The sequence below is a fragment of the Canis lupus genome, chromosome 27 (genome assembly GCF_003254725.2).
Source record: "Canis lupus dingo isolate Sandy chromosome 27, ASM325472v2, whole genome shotgun sequence".
Classification (NCBI taxonomy): Eukaryota; Metazoa; Chordata; class Mammalia; order Carnivora; family Canidae; genus Canis; species Canis lupus.
The window spans coordinates 25,402,484-25,419,491 of record NC_064269.1 but is presented as its reverse complement, the minus strand read 5'-3'; the positions used below and the strand labels follow the sequence as shown (position 1 = coordinate 25,419,491).

The 17,008-nt window shown below is 36.7% G+C and overlaps 1 protein-coding gene across 10 annotated transcripts in view; it reads right to left on the bottom strand.

Annotated features, from left to right (window-relative positions):
• Positions 1-17,008, bottom strand: part of ABCC9 (ATP binding cassette subfamily C member 9) — a 152,806-nt gene that overhangs the window by 37,509 nt on the left and 98,289 nt on the right. For all 10 annotated transcript variants that reach the window (XM_049102228.1, XM_049102223.1, XM_049102230.1 and 7 more), the window contains 5 exons: positions 14,930-15,026; positions 12,397-12,626; positions 11,597-11,745; positions 11,311-11,380; positions 8,708-8,865 (listed from right to left, as the gene is read on the bottom strand). In XM_049102228.1, the coding sequence (XP_048958185.1) occupies positions 8,708-8,865; positions 11,311-11,380; positions 11,597-11,745; positions 12,397-12,626; positions 14,930-15,026 (704 nt within the window). The remainder of the gene's footprint in view (positions 1-8,707; positions 8,866-11,310; positions 11,381-11,596; positions 11,746-12,396; positions 12,627-14,929; positions 15,027-17,008) is intronic.

The following is a 17,008-nucleotide window of genomic DNA, read 5'->3' as shown; positions in this document are numbered from 1 at the left end:
AGGAAACATTTCCTTACAGAGCTAACCACACATTAGAGCTTTGATTTCAGATATTCCAAATTCCATGACATTTCCTGTCTCCCACTTTAATTCCTTTTGGTGTTTACAAAACACTCTGTTAGGTTGCCTGAGCTTTTCAACACGAGTGAGTCCTGCAGAGCCTCAACACCTAGAAAGGTTTTTTTTTTTTCTGTGAAATTTAATGTCATGTGGTCATTAACTGCTAACTTTCAAAGAATTTCAGATAAGACTGGTAATCCATTTCCAATGTTGATTCTTTAAAAGTGGTCATCTCCTCCATGGGGTGCCTGGGTGGCATAGTTGGTTTAAGAGTCTGACTCTTGGTTTTGGCTCAGGCCAATCTCAGGGTAGTCTATTTGAGATTCTCTTTCCTTTTGCCCCTTCTTCTTGTGTGCTCACTCTCTCTAAAATAAATAAATCTTTTAAAATAATGATCAACTGGAGAAAGTCCAAGATGGAGAGAAGTAGGAGACCTTAGTTTCATCTGGTCCCAGGAATTCAGCTAAATAGGTATTAAATCATTCTGAACACCTCAGAACTCAACCAGAAATCTAAGAAAAGAATAGCTGCAACTCTACAAATAGGAAAGTGGTCACTTTAAGCAAGGTAGGAGGGGCAGAGAAGTGAATCTGGGAAGATAAACCATGGTGGGGAGGGAGCCACCATCAGTGGGCTACCGGAAAGGGATATAACAGCAGAACCCAAAATTAGAACTTTTAGAAGTCTGCTCTGGTGAGGTATGTCCCTGACTGAAAGGTGCTCAGATGACTAAGCAGGCATGGAACCCTAGGTGGGACATTGTGGCCTAAATGATCCCCGGGGTCACAGGAAGACTGAGGGTGTCCTGAGTGCAGCAGAGTTCCCAGGCATCGGAGCAAGAAACCTGCTGCAATCAGAGAGTCCAGGAGTAGGCGCTCAGCTCCTCAGCTCTGGAGAGCTGTGCTAAAGCCTTCAGGGAACAAAAGCCATCTAGAGCAATCTGGAACAGATTACTTAGCCTGGCCCCTTGGCAAGGGTGGTACAACGCCACCCAGGGCAAAGACACCTGAGAATCAGTACAACAGGCTCCTCCCCCAGAAAATCGGTAAGAACATCTGGCTAAGACCAAGTTTACCTATCAGACAGAACTGCAAAACTCCAGCACTAGGGGAAAAGGCATATAGAATTCATGAGTTTTATTCCCATGATTCTTTAGTCTTTCAATTTTAATTTTTCTTTCTTTTTTAAACCAATTTCTTATTTTATCAACTTTTTAAAAATCTTGTTTAATTTTCACTTTTACAGTTACATTCTATCCTTCAATTGTATTTAGTTTTATTTTTGTATATATGTAAGTTTCTCTTTCTTTACAACTTGGGAATGCAGTTTCTTCTAACAAACAGACCAAAATACACCTAGAATCTAGCCTATGGCTCTGTTCTCTTTGCCTGTTTGATCATATTCACTTTTTTCTTTGTTTTTTTTTCTGTTTTGTTAAAGTCTTTTTAAATTTTCATCCTTACAGTTACAGCCTATTCTTTCAATGTATTTAATTTTATTTTTGTATATATATTTTTTTCTTTACAATTTTGATATATGGTTTCTTATAGCTGACCAAAATATACTCAGAATACAGTGTATTGCTCTGTTCTGTTCACCTGTCTGCTTATATTCCTTCTTATTTTTTCTTTTAATTTACATTTTTACAGTTGCATTCTATCCTTTCATTAAATTTAATTCTTTTTGTACACAAATAAGTTTTTCTTTTGTTACAATTTTCTAACAAATGGACAAAAATACACGCAGGATCCAGTGCATTGCTCTATTTGTTCACTTGTCTTATTATATTCTTTAAAATTTTTTTATCAGTTTTGAGTCTCTTCTAATTTGTTTAGTGTATATTTCTCTGGGGTCATTGTTGCCATTTTAGTATTTTGTTTTCTCGTTCATCTATTCTCCTCTGTATAGAATGACAAGACAGGAAAACTCATCTCAAAAAAGAGAACAGGAGGCAGAACTGACTGTCAGGGATCTAATCAGTATGGACATAAGTAAGATGTTGGAACTAGAGTTCAGAATAATAATTATAAAGATACTAGTGGGGCTTAAAAAAAAGAAGACACCAGAGAATCCCCTTCTATATAAATAAAAGACCCAAAATCTAATCAAGTTGAAATAAAAAAGGCTATTAATGATATGCAATAAAAAATGGAGGTTATATCTTCTAGGATACGTGAGGCAAAAGAGAGAATTAGTGATATAGTAGACAAAATGGTGAAGAATAAAGAAACTAAGTAAAAGAGAGAAAAACAACTACTGGATCACAAGGGGAGAATCTGAGACATAAGTCATAAAATTAAGTCAAACAGCATCAGAGTAATTGGGATCTCAGAAGAAGAGGGAAGAGAGAGAGGGGCAGAAGGTATATTGGAGCACATTATAAGGATAACTTCCCTAATCTGGGGAAGGAAACAGGCCTCCAAGTCCAGGAGGCACAGAGAACTCTCCTCAAAATCAATAAGAATAGGTCAATACCTTGATATATTAAAGTGAACCTTGCAAATCTCAGAGACAAAGAGAAAATCCTGAAGGCAATGCAGGACAGGAGGTCCATAACCTACAAGGGTAGAAGCATTACACTGGCAGCAAACTTATCCACAGAGACTTGGCAGGCCGCAAAGGACTGGCATGATATATTCAGGGGGCTGAATGAGAAAAACATGCAGCCAAGAGTACTTTATCCAGCTAGGATGTCATTCAAAATAGAAAGAGAGATAAAAAGCTTCCAGGACAAAGAGAAACTAAAAGAATTTATGATAACCAAACCAGCCCTACAATAAATACTAAAAGGGATCCTTCAAGGGAAGAGAGAGCCAAAGAAGCAGAGACCAGAAAGGAACAGAGACAATATACAGACACAATGACTTTCAAGTAGTACAAAGACACTAAATTCGTATCTTTCAATAGTTACTCTGAATGTAAATGGGTTAAATTCCCCAATCAAAAGACACAGGGTATTAGATTGGATAAAAAGAGCAAGACCCATCAATTTGCTATCTGCAAGAAACTCATTTTAGACCCAAAGACACCTTCAGATTTAAAGTGAGGGGATGGAAAACCATTTAATCATGCTAATGGGCATCAAAAGAAATCTAGAGTGACAATCATTATATCAGACAAATTAGATTTTGAAACAAAGACCGTAATAAGAGATGAGGAAGGACATTATCATAATTAAAGGATCTATCCAACAAGAAGATCTAACAATGGCAAATATTTATGCCCCTAACATGGGAGCAGCTTATATAAGCCAATTAATAACAAAATTAAAGAAACACATCAATAATAGTACAATAATAGTAGGAGACCTTAGTAACCCACTCACTGAAATGGACAGATCATTTAAGCAGAAGATCAACAAGGAAACAGGGATTTGAATGACACATTCAACTAGATGGACTTCACAGCTATATTCTGAACAATCCATCCTACAGCAGCAGAATACACATTATTCTCGAGTGGATCTGGCACTTCTCCAGAATAGACCACAGACTGTGTCACAAATCAGGCTCAATCAATACCAAAAGACTGGGATCATTCCTTGCATATTTTCGGACCACAATGCTTTGAAACTGGAACTCAATCACAAGAGGAAACTTGGAAAGAACTCAAATACATGGAGGCTAAAGAGCATCCTACTAAAGAATGAATAGGTCAACCAGGAAATTAAAGAAGAATTTAAAATTCATGGAAACAAACGAAAGTGGAAACACAACTGTTCGAACCTTTGAGATGCAACAATGGTGGTCCTAAGAGGGAAATATAGTAGACTACAAGCCTTTCTCAAAAAATGAGGAAGGTCTCAAATAACACAACCTAACCTTACACCTAAAGGAGCTGGGGAAAGAAAGCAAATAAAGCCTAAACCCAGCAGGAGAAGAGAAATAATAAAGATTAGAGCAAAAATCAATAAAATAGAAACCAAAAAGAATAGAACAGATCAACCAAACTAAGAGCTGGTTCTTTGAAAGATTAATAAGATTGATAAACCCCTAGACACACTTATCAAAAAGAAAAGAGAAAGGACCCAAATAACTAAAATTATGAATGAAAGAGGAGAGATCACAACCAACACCAAAGAAAGACAAACTATTATAAGAACGTATTATGAGCAACTATATGTCAGCAAATTAGGCAATCTGGAAGAAATAGATGCATTTCTGGAAACTTATAAACTATCAGAACTGAAAGAGGAAAAAATAGAAAACCTAAACAGACCCATAACCAGCAAAGAAATTGAAGCAGTAATCAAAAATCTCCCAAAAAACAAGAGTCCAGGACTAGATGCCTTACCAGGGGGAATTCTACCAATTGTTTAAAGAAGAATTAATACCTATTTTTCTGAAGCTGTTTCAAAAAATAGAAATGGAAGGAAAACTTCCAAACTCATTCTGTGAGGCCAGCATGACCTTGACAAAGATCCTACCAAAAAGGTGAATTACAAACCAATATCCCTGATGAACATGGATGGAAAAATTCTCCCTAAGACACTAGCCAATAGGATCCAACAGTACATTAAGAGGATTATTCATCACAACCAAATGTAATTTTTTTCCTGGGCTGCAAGGGTGGTTCAACATCCGCAGATCAATCAATGTGATACACTACATTAATAAAAGGAAGAACAAGGACCATATGATCCTCTCAACAGATGCAGAAAAAGCATTTGACAAAGTACAGCATTCTTTCTTGATTAAAATTCATCACAGTGTAGGGATAGAAGGAACATACCTCAATATCATAAAAGCCATCTATGAAAAGCCCACAGTGAATATCATTCTCAATGGGGAAAAACTAAGAGCTTTTCTCCTAAGGTCAGAAACACAGCAGGGATGTCCATTCTCACCACTGTTGTTCAACATAGTACTAGCAATCCTAGCCTCAGCCATCAGACAACAAAAAGAAAGAAAAGGCACCCAAATTGGCATAGAAGAAGTCAAACTCTCACTCTTTGCAGATGACATGATACTCTGTGGAAAACCCAAAAGACTCCACCCCAAAATGGCTAGAACTCACACAAGAATTCAGCAAAGCGGCAGGATATAAAACCAATGCACAGAAATCAGGTGCGTTTCTATACACTAACATGAGACAGAAGAGAAATTAAGGAGTTGATCCCATTTACAATTGCACCCAAAACCATAAGATACCTTGGAGTAAACCTAATCAAAGAGGCAACAGATCTGATCTCAGAAAACTACAGAGCACTCATGAAAGTGATGAAGAAGACACAAAGAAATGGAAAAACATTCCATGCTCATGGATTGGAAGAACAAGTGTTGTTAAAATGTCTATGCTGTCTAGAGCAATCTGTACATTCAGTGCAATCCCTACCAAAATATTTCACACAGCTGGAATAAATAATCCTAGAATTTGTATGGAACCAGAAAAGACCCTGAGTAGCCAAAAGAATGTTGAAAAAGACAACCAAAACTGGTGGCATCACAATTCTGGACTTCAAGCTCTATTACAAACCTGTAAGCATCAAAACAGTATGGTACGAGCACAAAAACACATAGATCAATGGAACAGAATAGAGATTCTGAAAATGCACCCTCAACTCTATGGTCAACTGATCTTTGACAAAGCAGGAAAGAATACCCAATGGTAAAAAAGACAATATTTTCAACAAATGGGGTTGAGAAAATTGGACAGCCACATGCAGAAGCCACATGCAGAAAATTCGACAGCCACATGCAGAAGAATGACACTGGACCCTTTCCTCACACTACACACAAAAATAGACTCAAAATGGATGAAAGACATAAATGGGAGATAGAATCCATCAAAATCCTAGAGGAAAACACAGGAAGCAACGTTTGTGACCTCAGCCACAGCACTAGATATGTCTCCAAAGGCAAACATGAACTATTGGGACTTCATCAAGATAAAAAGCTTTTGTATAGTAAAGGAAACAGTCAACAAAACCAAAAGACAGTTAACAGAATGGGAGAAGATATTTGCAAATGTCTTATCAGATAAAGGGCTAGTATCCAAATTCTATAGAGAACTTAGCAAACTCAACACCCAAAGAACAAATGAACACACATTTCTCCAAAGAAGACATACAAATCGCCAATAGACACATGAAAAAATGCTCAACTTCACTGGGCATCAGGGAAATACAACTCAAAACTACAATGAGCTAGCACCTCACACCAGCCAGAATGGCTAAAATTAACAAGACAGGTAACGACAGATGTTGGCAAGGATGCAGAGAAAGGGAAACCCTCTGACACTGTTAAAGGGAATGCAAGCTGGTGTGGCCACTCTGGAAAACAGTATGAAGGTTCCTCAAAAAGTTGAAAATTGAGCTGCCCGATAGCCCAGCAATTGTACTACTAGGGATTTACCCCAAAGATACAAAGGTAGTGATCCTAAGGAGCACCTGCACCCCAGTGTTTACAGCAGCAATGTCCACAATAGCCCAACTATGGAAAGACCCCAGATGTCCATCAACAGATGAATGGAAAAGGAAGATATATACACAGTGGAATACTACTCAGACATCAAAAGAAAGGAAATCTTGCCATTTACAATTACGTGGATGGAACTAGAGGGTATTGTGCTAAGTGAAATAAGTCAATCAGAGAAAGAATTATCATATGACCTCACTCATCTATAGAATTTGTGAAAGAAACAAAAGAGAGGATCATAGGGGAAGGGAGGGAAAAATAAAACAAGATGAAATCAGAGGGAGACAAACCAACTGTAAGAGACTTAATCATAGGAAACAAAGTGAAGGTCACTGGACGGGAGATGGGTGGGGAATGGGGAAACTGGATGATGGACATTAAGGAGGGCATGTGATGTAATGAGCACTGGGTGTTATATATGACTGATGAATCACTGACCCCTACCCCTGAAACAAAGAATACATATGTGTTAATTATTTTATCTATTTATTTTTTTTAAGATTTTATTTATTCGTGAGAGACAGAGAGAGAGGGGGGCAAAGACATAGGCAGAGGGAGAAGCAGGCTCCATGCAAGAAGTCCGATGTGGGACTCAATCCCGGGACCACTGGATCACGCCCTGAGCCGAAAGCAGACGCTCATCCCCTGGCCACCCAGGCATCCCTAATTATTTTAATTTAAATAAAATTGGTAAAAATGGAAAAAATGACCATCTCCTCCATATTTTAGTTGCTAACAATGGTTATAACAGATTATTCTTAAAATGAACAGAATTCACAAGTATATTTATTAATTGATTGACTGATTTGCAATTCCAATTTATAACAAACTAGGAATGTTTGTCTGGCCTTTGCACTGAATTTTTATTACAAAGGGGCAAAAAATAGGCCTAAATGAGTGTGCGACCGATGTAAGACACGACTGTAATATTTAGTGGTAAGAACACAAGGAGAGGTTTGGAACCAGCAGAAATCAACTGAACTTCTTGCCCCTCTAGCAAGCAACATCAGCAATAGTACTAAAAGGAATGAAAGTGAACTCATGACTAAGTTTTCCCTTTTGATCTGAATTCGCTACAAGAAAAGTGGATGAGGCTTGGAATGAGAAAGCACTCTAGATTTAATACAGATCTCTAACATTGATGGATGCTAATTCATAATCCCAAGGGAGAAACAACCATGTTTTTTTCAATTAAAAAATGTGATATCATGTATTGAGAGGTTCCCAACTATAATCTTGGCTTTTCTTGTTACTGTCCTCAATTTTTCAGCATCTTCCTTGCACTCAAGTCCTATTAAATATTATCATTTTACTGAATCAACTACTATCTACCTTCTTATTCCAGCACTTAATCCACAAAAAAAGATTACTTTATCTCTGTTTTATTTTCCCCAGAGAGAAAGTTTCTTGAGAATTGTATCTTGTCAGGTGGATGTCTTCATCGGCCACATGACTTACACAATTCTTTGCAACACAGTGATTGCTTACTGAGTGTTTGTTGCAATAAAGTGATTATCACAATGATAGAAAATTCACTGTACTATTTATAGCAAGCCTTCAAAGCTAAACTGGTACATTTCAGTTAACTTTGGTTCATTTTAGCAAATGATAAATCTTATATTAATAGAAGAGTCTAAGCTTCAAGGCTGCTTTTATTTATCTTTGGCTGGGTACTGAAGTACGTGCTAAATGATCTAATCTGAAAAGTTTAAATCTCTTGGAGTTATGGCTCTTCTATCAGACATTCAAGATTATCTACTTTTCTAGTCATCACTCTGACTTATCACTTTAACTTTTTTAAATTCTAGACTTTTACACATAATGTATTTTAGCATTTTACAATATGTTACCTTTTTTCCCCACCCATGGAATAGAACAACACGAAATCACTTACCCTTTAGAACTGAGTTTGCTTTTACAAGTTTTCTGTCACTATTATGTTCAGAAAAAGGATCATAGAATGAAAAATTTAACATAGTTTGTGGACACAAAACTCAACAGGAAAATCCACATGTTAATATATGCCCATGGCTATGTAAGGCATAGACAACCACTTATAGAAACAATTTTAATAGATCTCCAAATGAAACATAGTGTAGGTTTTATCATGGTAAAAATAGGTTGCATTTCCAAGTTCCATACCAAATCTTGAAAAACACGACAGCAAATCTAGATCACAGTAAATCAAACATATAGGCTTTTGAAAATGAATAGAACTTTGTTTTACTTACTTAGAGGCCACTCGGAAGTATTTCTGGATAAAATAAAAGGCGACCCCAAGAGGCACAAGAGCAACCAGGAACACAGGAGTAGCATATGAAATCATGCCAATGGCAGACAGGCAGAGCAGTGTTGAGCGAGTTAGAGATTCCAAAGTTGGAGGGATATGCTATTAAGAAGATCGTTTGAAAGGAAAATGTTTTAGTCCAAAGAAAATATTGGTTACAATGCAATAAAATATTCATTTATATTAATGTTAAGTTACATAATTAGTTACAAAAGTAGTATATCAACATTTTCGTTATAAGCAAGTCTTCATTCCTTTAACTTCACTCACTTCCCATAGTTCAGTTTATTTACCCATCTATCTACCTATCTATCTACTTATCATCAGTCAGTCTACCCATCCATTTATCTTGGGTATTTTATGTAAATGACACTATACTATAAATCTCATGTGTCCATGTGTTCTTATTTTACTTTACTGAGCAAGACAGACTATAAAGCTTCCCATGATACCATAGACATCTCTCTCTCTCTCTCTCTTGAATGGCTGCATACTATTAACATAGTTAGCTATTCCTCTTCTGTAAGATATTTACATTAATTTTCTGTATTTTGCTTTCTCCTATCCCTTGCATATTTTTGATTGGATTATTTACTGCCTAATCAATTTTTAGATGCTCTTTATAGATTATAGATGTTTTCCTCTTGCTTTACATGTGTTGCCAGCTTTTCTTCCAGTTAATCTATTATGTTTTAAATCTGGCTTTGATGCTTTTAGCTTGAGAGAAATTTAAAATTTTATATAGTTATTTCCGTTGGCCTTTTTCCTTATTCAGAGTTTTGTGTCTTACTTAATTCCCACCCAGAAGTTTTAAAACTACTTTCCCACATTTTATTTTATAGTCTTATGTTTTATATGGCTATCTTTATTCCATATGTATTTGCTTTGTATTTTATGGATAGCTAATTGTCCCAACATTCTTTATTGAAAAAAATAATCCTTTTCTTACTGATTCCAGATACCACACTTACCCTGTGTTAAATCTCTCCATATGCTGGTGTTTCTGAGTTCTCCATTTTGTTCTTTTGATCTACTTATTTTCTGTGATCACCAGAGTATTTCATCTTTATAGTGCTTTCTGAGTATCTGATAGGGAAACTCTCTCTTTATGTAGGAATTTTAGGATTTCCAGTATTGTTGGATCTCTTCACTTCTTATTAGGTTTCTTTTTGTTTTTGTTATTATGAATAGAATTCATTTCTCACTTAATTTTTTAATTGGTGTAGAAAAAGTTACTGAATTTTGTATCATACACCTTATGCAGACACTCTTATGAACTTTCTTTTGTTTTCTTCTTGTACTACTTGTCTTGGACTCTCTAGGTGGCTATCATATCATCTTCCAAATAAGGGCTGATTCGTCTCTTCTTTTCCCATATGTATTCCTTATGAAGTGTTTTGGATGCAGTGTGACCAACACCAATGAAAACATTCAGTATACTTTTTAGTCAGCTGCATGCATCAAGCATTCTTTTCCTAAGCTGAGGGTAATTTAAGTATTCTAAAGGCAACTATGAAAAGTCAGAAAAGACCAGTTCTGGATTTGAAGGATTCTTTTGTCAGTTATCCTGAGGAGTCTGTTCTTGGAGTGATCTATTTTAAGAGTTTGAGGACTTTAACTTCAGGACAAACTTCTAGAGGGATAAGGATCTAAAACTAAACTGGGCATCCCTAGAATAGTCTCTAAAATATCACACCATTTAAAGCTTTTCTCATTGAAGAGCCAATCTAATTGAAGTAAAGGACATCTAAGACAGCCTGGCATTCTATCCTTTGCTTCTGGGAGACATTCTGCAACAATAGTAAACTGTTAAGAATTTTGCTATGAATGGAGATACAACATTGATCAAAATGATTCCCTTTATAATAAAAAATTAAATGTTAGTTCTTTGCTATTTCCCTTTATTTTAAGCTGATTTTCAGGGATCCCTGGGTGGCTTAGCGGCTGAGCATCTGCCTTTGGCCCAGGGTGTGATCCTGGAATCCTGGGATCGAGTCCCACGTCAGGCTCCCTGCACGGAGCCTGCTTCTTCCTCTGCCTTTGTCTCTATCTTTCTCTCTCTCTGTGTCTCTCATGAATAAATAAAATCTTAAAAAAAAAAAAAAGCTGATTCTCGAAGTATCCTCTTCTACATGTATAAATTATTTCAAATTAAAGTTTTCCTTTAAGTTTTTTTTTTTTAAGATTTTATTTATTTATTCATGAGAGACACACAGAGAGAGAGAGAGAGAGAGAGAGGCAGAGACACAGGCAGAGGGAGAAGCAGGCTCCGTGCAGGGAGCCTGACGTGGGACTCAATCCTGGGTCTCCAGGATCAGGCCCTGGGCCGAAGGTGGCGCTAAACCGCTGAGCCACCTGGGCTGCCCCTTCCTTTAAGTTTTTATTCTAGAAATCCATATGTATATAATTTTGATAAGTGTGCATATAGGCTCCAATTGAAATTTTAGAAATCCTCTATTGTTAATAGGGATCATAGTTTATCTTAAATGTTACTTAGGTTCTACCGAAAAAATTGTTTTTGAACTTGGAAGTAACTCAGGCACTCACCTGATCAATGATATTTGTATCAGCTGAGAAGCGATTGAGAATCAATCCCAGGGGGGTGGTATCAAAGAATCTAGGCAATAAACAGATTGGAATGTATGATAATACTAAACTATCAGGACTCTGCGCACTGCTAATGAACATCTTGGACTCAGGAAAATGAGAAGGTTCCTATGCATTTGCTCAAAGGCCAAATACATACTCTAATGCTTCATAATTCACTTAAATTTAAAGATGCATGTTTTTATGATTTTCTGTGTGAGAGGGTAAGAAATAATTACATTTTTACCTTATTGGTCCAAGAATTATCTTATTGAGGAGATTTTGGTGAAGGTTTTTGGCAGCTGTGAGACCCATCCATTCTACAGTGAGTGATGTGACAAGGCAGAGGAAAATACCTGCTCCACAAAGTATGCTAAATCCAGCCACATAGTAGGTCTAAAAAGCAACCAGCACCAAAAAAAAAAAAAAAAAAAAAAAAACCCACAAATGAAATTATCAGTTTTTTCTCATTAGAACACTAAATATCAAAGTCAGACAATATTTTTCAACTTCATTATCTTGCATCAATTTAGACAGTTGAAGGAGTGCAGTTTTCCTTCACTCTTTTCCAAGGTTTGTGTAAGGGTAAATGAAGCAGTAGAGTCTGTTTTCAGGTTTGAAATATTTTTGGCTCTCTACACTGTAGAGTTCATCATTCCTATCCTTAATCTCAGAATGACCAACTAATACATTGGCATCAGTAGTTAAAATCAATACTATCAAAACAAAAACAATAAAAGTCCTGTGTATATGTTACACACACACACACACACACACACACACACACACACATTGGGCATATACCTTGAATCCAAATCAAAACATTATCTTTAAGTGTTTCTTATAATAAGCTTTAAAACACAAAAGCGATCACATAGATTCCTTTTTGACAAGTTATTCTATTTCAGGTCCTGTTCTAATTAACTAACTGAATCATTACAAAAATCCTATGACATTTGGGCTATTAATATCAAACTGAATAAATGGGTATAACTGTTAATACCAATATTTATTTTCTTGATGGGTTAAAAACAGAATTCACTATACCTGATCAGCTTTTCCAGTATTGTTTATACTGTACTCTGAAGTCCATGTGGCTAGCCAGTAGTCTATAGCCACAATGACTGAATGTTTCAAAAGCTTAGAGAAAATCATCAGGAAGAGCAAGAAAAATCCTCCAGAAGTAAGGTATCTCCAGCAGGTTTTCCATGGCATTTTAGTTCTGAGCCTCATGACAGTGGACATATTATCATCCTCATCTTCCTCCTCTTCTTCCTCTGCATGTAAAATGTTAGTTTAACCTTCACTCAGTAAACAGGTAGATAAAATTTGTATCATTTCACAAAAAAAAAAACATATAAAAATCTCCCTCAGATTTATAGAAATACAAGTGCTGGTCTTAGATATTTTAAATGCTTCTAGCAGAGAAAAAAAAACTCATTTAAAAAGCTGGTGAAAATGAATGAATGAGCAAAATGATAAACAACATCTTTATCTGAATGAGATAATTTGCCAATTTATTACACATCAAATTGACAGGAAGTGTAGACTAGAAGTTTATGAAGTTATTGAAAGAACTGTGTTGCCAATAAAACCACAGGCCTGACCCTTAAACACATAAAGTTTTGAACTCTAAATTTCTGAATTTGTAAAACTTCACCAGAAGGGAACAGACTTGAAATCTGTGGATAGTCCAAAAGGTCATAATCAATGCTCTCAATGGTCCATTTTAGATGTGGTCATGCAGGAGCAAAGTAAGAAGAAACCTTCTAGAGAGGAAAGGTGGAGGACAGACGACAATAGTCAGGGAGTTCCTTTCTCATGTTTAAGCCATCTGGAAATTCCAAGATGGCTATCCTAAGAACATACTCCATTACGAAGACAGGGAATTTCGGCACCTCCTCACTGGCAAGATCTGATTATTTGTGTGGTCTGGTGATTGTTGTGCATATTCCATCCTTTCCTATTCCAAAGACCATTTTCATTGCAGTTATCCTTTTAGATATTCCATTACTGTTTATTGAGAGGTTGTGAGCAGGAAAGATAGATAGCTTTGGTTTACAGGTTATCAGACCACAGAGATCTAAATATGGATACTATGGGAAGGCTGAGCATCACCAAACGTCCCTAATATTTTGAGCTGGATCCAGTAAATGAACAGGTCTCAGATAATGTGTCCTTTGGTAAGAGTCGATTAAATATGTGAGGACAGGATTAGAAATCTGCATAATGAAAGTGCCAGACACTTACAGACTACTTACTACCTGTCTCCCCAACATCCATTTTCTGTTTCCATATTAACTGAAATTTCAACTTGCCAACGGCTGCTCAGCTAAAGACAAGATTCGTTCCTTTCCCAGTACATAATCTGTCCATGAAATGAACTGGCCAATGGTAAGGAGTAGGAACAATATATGCAACTACTTCTCCTCTTCCCCTCCTGGTGGCTGGAACAGACATACTGACCAGGACCAGAAATAGCAACCCAGTGAGAAATACGTAGCATATTGGGCTCTTTAATATGCATTACCTCATTTTATTCTGTAAGAAAGTAGTACTATCTAATTTTATGCCTGAGAGAATGGATTAACACAACAAGCCTAGGATAGAGTGTCCAGCTGTATACTCACCACTGGAACTCTGGATAGAGTAACTGGGCATGATTCCACTTTTAGAGTGCCTTAGAAGTAACCAGCTTAAAATTCTAGAGACTGATGTTTACAGCACCAGACTTTCTTTAAAAATATTTTTAAATCTAAGGAATGGAAGTGCAAAATCCATTCATTTGTCTGTTCATTCATTCATTCTCTCAATGAGTATTTGTTGAAATACTGAATAGTTATCAGCTGGAATATAAAGGTATCACATTTTGGTGTTCTTTGGCTTGAAATTACAATTTCTTCTCTTTCTTAATTGGCTTGTAGAAATGCAGTCTTCAGCAAAAACTGTATAGCAAACATGAAGTATAGTGCATTTACCCTATGGACTTAAATGGGATTTAGCTTACAAAGTTCTTGGCAACAAATATCAATTATTTCATCTCATTCCTCGATTTTCCAGGAAATCTTTTTTTCTCTACCTTATTAGATCCAGAAAACTGAAACATAACAAATGGCTTTCATCGAATTCTCTTATTCTTCATTGCTATATTGGCATGAAAACTCCATGAGGATTTACTGAATGATTCAAGTATAAATATTTCAAACCAATATTTCCTTCATATTTCCCATTTATTGTTTATTTCTGAAGGAGTGACATTTTATTAATAACTTGCTTTGGTCATTCTACTAGACCTTTCCAATTTATATGAATATTTACAAACAGGGCCTTTTCTTTTCAGCCCTATCTCACACAGCACTAAGACACACTCAGAAACCACTCACGATGTCTTTTGATGAATTGCACACACCTTTCCTTTGCTCCTATTCTTTTCATTTGCACTATTTTTAGTATTATGTATTTTGCTTAGCTCTTTTCCCCCTGCAAAGTGGCTTCTTATTCTTCACGGGCACACTCATGCATCAGTTGCCAAGGTAAAACAGTCACACTTGAATGTTTCAGATGTAAGAAAAAGATCTACCTTCATCTTCATCCTCCATTTGGGCTTTGGCCTCTCTTGAATACATGGCTCTTCGGAGGGTTTTCCTCTCTAGAGTTGTTTGGTCAGCTTCCATATCCTACAGTAAACACCATATTCATTCATTCATTCAAGGAGCTCACAGCTGCAGGAAGGTTTTTGACTTACCAATCAAATTGTGACTGACCCACAATTTGTTAGTTATCTTTGCCAATCTTGGGCTGTTTGCTCTCTCTAGAGATCCACAACTCCTGTCATAGGAGTAGTTGTGAGGCAATGTCTGAGGTTTGTAGGGTTTCAGAGCTCAGAGATGATGCCAATAAGAAGCCAGGAAAAGTACCAACTATACAATAGAACTGACCCCAGGAACAGGGACACCTCCTCCAGCCTTAAGGCATAATTCCATCACTGCTATTTGTTTTATCTTTACCTCATTTTCGGTTACTCCCTGCAATTCTCTAAAGATTTATTCATGTTAATAAGTATCTTCCTTTAAAAATGCTTGCAATTCTAGACTGGTTAAAACACTGTCACTCACCCCCTCTTATTATAAATTATTAAATCAGAGTGAGTTTCTTTAGGTTCTCACTAAGGCAGGCTGCATAAAAGAAATGGACTTCAATAGGCATTGAAGTAAGCAAATGAAAAGGGTTGTTAGGTGCGAGCAGTTTAGGAGAAAGCCCTGGGCGGGGAGGGATATGCAGAAGGAGAAGGAAAACATTCCCCAAACAAACTTGGTGAATTTTTCAGGGTTGCTTCAGATTTGTTGTGTGCTCAAGACAGGGAGAAGCATTTCATTTTCTCCACTCCTCTGCTTCCAACACTCTTGTCCCCTGGGCTTCAGAACTGGAGTGGTAATACCAGTTTTGATACACTGTGGGTTAAATCAGCTGCTGCGGACAGTTTGGGAAACTAACCATAGCTTTGTGTCTATGAGGAAATGCATTCTGAGTTCCAAACGACTGACACACAAACTTTTGGAATCTATGGTAAATTGAGGGCTTTCTGTATTCTCTCTCTCTCTCTCTCTCTCACACACACACACACACAATCACAGTTTGGCCATTACATCAATAAACAAACAAACCCTTAGTGATCAGTCTCTAGGTAGTGATCATGGTTGTTGTTGTTTTTGTTTTGGCCTTATACAACATGTGTGATTTAGGTTACTTGCTAGAAGCTCTATTGCTTCCAGATTCTTGGTTAAAAAAGAATAAAAGCTAAAATGTCTCCTGAATAGCATTTTTTCAGAGACAATTTCATATCAGCTTTTAATTTGCCTAATGATATGAAAACTAGTGCTGCTACATGGGATTAAACACAAAATTAAAAATTATTCGATTCTTTGTGTCTAGTGTAATAAAATGAAATGACCCCGCACATTGGAAAACAGCGTATTTGGTTCTTGTTCAACTCTCCCTGCTATGTGAGCAAAAGATTGAACATCTTAGATGCTTAAAAAAATCTGTATTTATTTTCCTTATAAGTAAATGCTCATATTAGGTTCATTACAGGTTAAATATTTTAAATTACATTGACATTTGGCTTAAGTAAATGTGATTTTAATTTCGTTTCTCTTGTAAATATTTCTTGGATGCCTGTTACCGATTGGATCAAGGTGAGGGCTGGAGGCTGGGGGAGGAGGCACCAGATAATACTAGATTATTTTGCTTATAACAATATGAAGATAATGGTGCCATCCAAGATAGAATTTTTTATAATATTTAAATTAGCTCAAAGTGTTATCTCTTCCTTATTGTAGTTTTCACTGCTATCCTTGTAACATATTCTTTTGTTGGCCCCTTAACCCTTAAACTGACAGTTGTGTCTAAAGCCCAGTGATAGGATATTTTGTTTTGCTGTCCTTCTGTGCTTGCTTGATCTGCTTTGGTTGTAGGTCAGCCTTTCTCAACTTGGCACTATTGACATTTTGGCCAGATAACTTTGTTGTTGTCAGCGATGCACTGTAGGATGTTTAGTAACATCCCTGTCTTCTACCCAGGAGACACTAGTGGCACCTGCCCTCTGCCCTCCCCCCAGCTGTGACAACCAAAAATGTCTCTAAATGTTGCCAAATGTCCC